The sequence below is a fragment of the Formica exsecta genome, unplaced genomic scaffold, assembly GCF_003651465.1.
Source record: "Formica exsecta isolate Colony F162 unplaced genomic scaffold, ASM365146v1 scaffold11, whole genome shotgun sequence".
Classification (NCBI taxonomy): Eukaryota; Metazoa; Arthropoda; class Insecta; order Hymenoptera; family Formicidae; genus Formica; species Formica exsecta.
Genome location: NW_021848439.1, coordinates 1,940,704 through 1,946,322, shown reverse-complemented (window position 1 = coordinate 1,946,322; position 5,619 = coordinate 1,940,704). Strand labels below are relative to the sequence as shown.

General features: G+C 31.2%; 1 protein-coding gene across 2 annotated transcripts; it reads left to right on the top strand.

Annotated features, from left to right (window-relative positions):
* The first annotated feature begins 282 nt into the window (after nucleotides 1-282).
* Nucleotides 283-5,165, top strand: LOC115235893 (DNA repair endonuclease XPF). Of its 2 annotated transcripts, none has more exons than XM_029807990.1 (13): nucleotides 283-626; nucleotides 736-860; nucleotides 985-1,096; nucleotides 1,163-1,310; nucleotides 1,399-1,590; nucleotides 1,665-1,844; nucleotides 1,916-3,083; nucleotides 3,200-3,505; nucleotides 3,579-3,797; nucleotides 3,864-4,037; nucleotides 4,247-4,387; nucleotides 4,476-4,676; nucleotides 4,784-5,165. In XM_029807990.1, exons 5-13 carry the CDS (start codon nucleotides 1,523-1,525, stop codon nucleotides 4,937-4,939), a joined length of 2,613 nt encoding a protein of 870 aa, XP_029663850.1. In that variant the 5' UTR covers nucleotides 283-626; nucleotides 736-860; nucleotides 985-1,096; nucleotides 1,163-1,310; nucleotides 1,399-1,522; the 3' UTR covers nucleotides 4,940-5,165. The 2 variants fall into 2 exon arrangements, with proteins under 2 accessions (XP_029663850.1, XP_029663842.1); XM_029807982.1 differs by having other exon boundaries at nucleotides 593-616.
* The last annotated feature ends 454 nt before the right edge of the window (nucleotides 5,166-5,619 follow it).

Here is a 5,619-nt window from a genome sequence, read left to right as displayed (position 1 = left end):
ATTGTAAAAGAATAGATTTACAGAGCATAATATTTTGATTCGTTTCGTTTATTCCAGTAATTCATGAAAATAAAACACAACATATACGAAAGGAATAAACATGTGAAATATATGATGGATCAAGGAAGTGCGATAAATGCATCCTAGTTTATAGGTAAAGAAACGACATCTGCTGTTCGCGATACGTAACTTGTAAGAAGCAAAATCCCATTCAAGTTCTCTTACAATTTTCATGCCATATAAAAACATAATTCTATGATCTATCTTATTATTATTATTTGAGACTGAAAAAATTAACACAATTCATTATTATTTATTACAAAATATAAACAAAGGGACATAAAGCCGATTAGGCGCCATTCTTATGATCAGCTGATGCTCTCAATTTTACGAACGTCGCCAGTAGTTTAAATATAATTTTATACACTTACGTAATATGTTTATGAAAGCGATTTCGATGGCTATAAGTCTAATCTGTGATTAATCGCACAATTAAACAATTGTATTGTTGTCCATACAACGTATAAAGTGCAAAAGCCAATATTAGACAACAGTATTATTCGCCGATAATGTTATGTGCTATACTATGAAGACAATATTTGTTATTGCGACATTGGTACGATAAGGTTATAATTCTATTCTGTGCGGCTAAAGTGCTCGAGAAATCCTTTCGAAAACATTAGCTTTGCAGAGTTTTCGCACACACGTAAGGAGAATTATCTGTTAAACTTTCAGATAACCTGCATATTAGCATTTGAAGAGGAATTATTGCACTATGTCAGTGACGATGTACCCGGTGGTTCCTACAAATATTACAGCTTGACATACGACGGTTATATTAAAATACGGCTCACATCACTGTGAGTTTCTTGCATTCTAGTCCAACATTTTTAATTATCTTATTCATTAAACAGAAATTTTTATTTTTCTTTTGTTAACTTATATATGTTGTATATATTGTATATTTTATACTTTTTAGAACAGGTGATGCAGATTTATATGCATCACAAACTACAACTAAACCAACGTATGAACCAGATCATTATTGTTTGCAATCGACAACTTGTGGGGAAGATATTATTTTCATTCCCAAAAGGTATTACATATTATATTCTTATAAATTTACTTTTAGCATTTTATATAATATGTTGTTAATCTTCAGCTTTAAACGACCTGTGAGTATTGGTGTTTATGGCCATCCATCACATGAAATTAGTAAATATACTCTTTTGGTATCGGAGTTAATTATTGAAGACGACACCATACCATACGATCAAACATCAAGGAGTAGTTATAAAGATCGAGATAAAGTAAACGGCCATATAAATTATTACTTTTATATTTTTATTTTATATAAAGATATATATTTTAATTATTTTTCATAACATCTTATTCTAGAGGGTCCACATCTCATTTTTTGCTAATTTGATTTGGTATTTCATGGATTTCTTGTTTCAACTATTGTTTTAAACATTAAAATAATTAAGGAATTTAAAAATTGAGTTGGGATATATCAATAAACATGTTGGAATATGAAAATCAAATGTTCCTTGAAATCATTCAAGAAGATGGATTAGTTATTGCAGCTAAGTAAGTATCATTATTTTGCTCTTGCTATCATATATCAAATAACTTGTCTAATCATTGAATGGAAAATATTATAGGGGTCTTGGTATAGAAACTGTTTTTGCTAATGTAATAAAAGCTTATTTGGATCCAGGCAACTTAGTTATAATCCTAGGAACCACTGATCATGATGAGCGTTACTTCATTGATCTGCTTAAAAGTTATGGAACTAATACTTTGCCACATATTATCAATGCTGAATGTACTTCTAATGAAAGGTATATTAAAAAACATTTTATTTTTTTGTTTTATATATGCATTTAATAAAATCTGTTATCAAACTTGATAGGGAAATAATATATTTGGAGGGTGGAGTGCTGTTTATATCAGGTCGTATCTTGGTGGTAGATTTATTAAAGAACAGAGTTCCATTGCACTTAGTCACTGGTATTCTTGTATACAGAGCGCACAATATTCTAAATGCGTATCAAGAAGCATTTGCGCTGCGTTTGTACAGACAAAATAATAAGACTGGATTTATCAAGGCATTTACAAATTCGTCATTGGCTTTTACAGTTGGATATTCACGAGTAGAGCGAGTTATGAAAGCCCTATTTGTAAAAAAATTATATTTATGGCCGCGCTTTCACGCAACTGTTAATAATTGTTTGTCTCAACACGAGCCTGATGTTATAGAATTACATGTACAAATCACACCAAAAATGCAAAACATCCAAACAGCTTTGCTTGATGTTATGAATTATATTGTGAAAGAATTGAAGGGACTTAATAAATATCTAGACTTAGAAGAATTAACTGTGGAGAATGCAATAGCAAAAAAATTTCACAAGCAATTACATTTGCAATTAGATCCAATCTGGCATCAACTTAGTACAACAACCAAACAATTATTTTCTGATTTAAAAACCTTGCGATCCTTTATTATATCTTTGACATATGAAGATTCGGTTTCATTCTACGCTATGTTGAATCGTTTACGGACTATGGAATATGCCGTGAAAGCCAGTGGCTGGATAATGTTGGATGAAGTCGAAAATTTATTTAAGTATGCCAGAAACAGAGTTTATACACATAAAGATGAATTAAAGCCAGAACCAAATCCAAAATGGATAGCTTTGTCAGAAGTTTTATCTGAGATTCAAGAACAAAAATGTAAAAAGAAAGACAGTGAAAATATTAATAAAGTTCTTATCTTAGTTCATGATAACAATATATGCAAACAATTGAAGAATTATTTAACTATGGGTGCAAATAAATACTTATTTTATGAAGCCCTAAAAAAATTGTCACATAATAAAGAACAAAAGGCAAGTAACAATAATGGAAAAAATATGAAAGAGCAACAACCAACATCTGAAAATAATACAGATGAAGATACACAAAATGATCCAGACACTTATGTACTCACTTTGACGCAAAAATGCATAGAAGAAACTGAGCCAAGTACTTCCACAGAAGACATAAAACATCAGACATTATTTGAGGAATGCTCGCAAGTAATTTAAATATATATATTATAGTAAATATATATGTGTGTGTGTATGTGTGTGTGCGCGGGCGCGTATATTTATAGAAAATACTATTCTATATAAATTATTCTGTGATTTTAAAGCTGGCAGATTTAGATGTAACCAATTGCGCGACATCCGCACCCATTGTTTTCATACAAGCTATAAAGAAGGGAGGAGACTCGATGGCTTTACAGAGAGCGTTAACTGAGCATACGCCGAACAATATTATTTTATACGTAGCCGATATCGGTACCGTGAGACAATTAGAAGTGTATCAAAATAATAATCCGTCATTAGATCTGAAAGTATATTTTTTGATTTATGGCGGATCTGTCGAGGAACAAGAATATCTTACTTCCTTACGTCGGGAAAAAGAAGCATTTCACTCTTTGATTATTACGAAAAGTGTAAGAGTTAAATTATTCAATAAACAAAATATGATATTGAGCAATTACATTATAATTTTTATTGCTTTCTCAGACCATGGTTGTGCCAGAAGATCAAGATGGAAAATCGGGAGATTGTCTGACTCTTGCAATTCAATCAAATAATACAAATGAAGAAGATACACGTAAAGGTGGAATACAATCCGAAGCAAAAATAATTCAAAAAGTTATTGTTGATATGAGAGAATTCAGAAGTGAATTACCTGCTATTTTGTATACACGTGGTATAAAAGTTGAGCCAGTGACATTAGTGGTGAGTGAGATATAATGAGAAGTTTATGCATTATTTCTAATTATATGATTTCTAATGTTATTACAGGTGGGTGACTATATTCTTACACCAGAAATATGTATAGAAAGGAAAAGTATATCTGATTTGATTGGTTCGTTGTTTTCCGGAAGATTATATAATCAAGCAGTTGCTATGACGAGGCATTATGCCAAACCTATGCTCCTCATAGAATTTGATCAAAATAAGCCATTCTGTTTCCAGGTATATATATAGACAATCTTATAAAGGGTGCATCCACAATCACTCAATGAGCAGCTGTTCATGATTGATATATATGTTTACAATCTAAAAAGTAAATCAATCATGAATAATCGCTCAGTGAGCAGTCGTGCTATTGGATTGATAACATAAAAGCGCACTCTTTTATTTCTTTCTACATAATAATTATTTATGTATATCTATTATTTTAGGGAAATTATTATGTTAGCAGAGACCTTAAAAATACTGAAATAACAGCGAAGTTACAGTTATTAACACTTCATTTTCCTAAACTAAAACTTATTTGGTCTCCTAGTCCACACGCTACAGCACAATTGTTTGAAGAATTAAAGGTAATGTATAAATTTAAAACAAAATTATTAATTTTATTATAATTAATATATATGATAATTAATAGATATTTAATTTATATATTTGTAGCAAGGACGAGATCAACCTGATTCAAATGTAGCTGCTAAAATTGGAGCAGATGAAGATACAGAAAACAAACAACTAATGGTAGAAAAATATAACTCTAATATTCAAGATTTTATGGCTAAATTACCTGGTGTGCATTCGAAAAATCTGCGTATTCTATTAAATAAAGGACAATCATTAAGTCATCTTATCAAATTTACACAAGTAAGTGAATAATAATTAAGGTTTATCTTTCTTTAATAATATATAATTTTTGTTATACTGTTTGTAAATATTCAGAAAGATATTCAAAAGTATATATGTGTAATTAGGAAGAACTAAAAGAAATATTTGGGAATACAAATGATGCTGAATTATTATATAAAGCTCTGCACGAAAAATGCTCCCAAACAGATGAAAAATCATTGGCTAGCAAGGGTGCTTCTAAAGTGCGGGGTAAGAAACTTTTCTCCAAAATAAAAAAATGATGTGGATAATATGTTCGCAATAAACATTTGTTAGAGGAAGATTTTTATGTATTATTATATGAAATGAAAATATGTTATTGTGTCAGTATAACTGTATACATGTTTTGATTTCATAAATATGTGTTTTCATAAAACAAAATATGCTATATATTGTGTTAACATAATTAAAAAATAGTACATTATAAAAAGGCAATATAAATAAATTTATTATGTAATAACAGCACAAGAGTATATAAAAAGATTTTTTAGTATACATGTATATACAATATATATCTCTCTCTCTCTCTCTCTCTCTCTCTCTCTCTCTCTCTCTCTCTCTCTCTCTCTCTCTCTCTCTCTCTCTCTCTCTCTCTCTCTCTCTCTCTCTCTCTCTCTCTCTCTCTCTCTCTCTCTCTCTCTCTCTCTCTCTCTCTCTCTCTCTCTCTCTCTCTCTCTCTCTCTCTCTCTCTCTCTCTCTCTCTCTCTCTCTCTCTCTCTCTCTCTCTCTCTCTCTCTCTCTCTCTCTCTCTCTCTCTCTCTCTCTCTCTCTCTCTCTCTCTCTCTCTCTCTCTCTCTCTCTCTCTCTCTCTCTCTCTCTCTCTCTCTCTCTCTCTCTCTCTCTCTCTCTCTCTCTCTCTCTCTCTCTCTCTCTCTCTCTCTCTCTCTCTCTCTCTCTCTCTCTCTCTCTCTCTCTCTCTCTC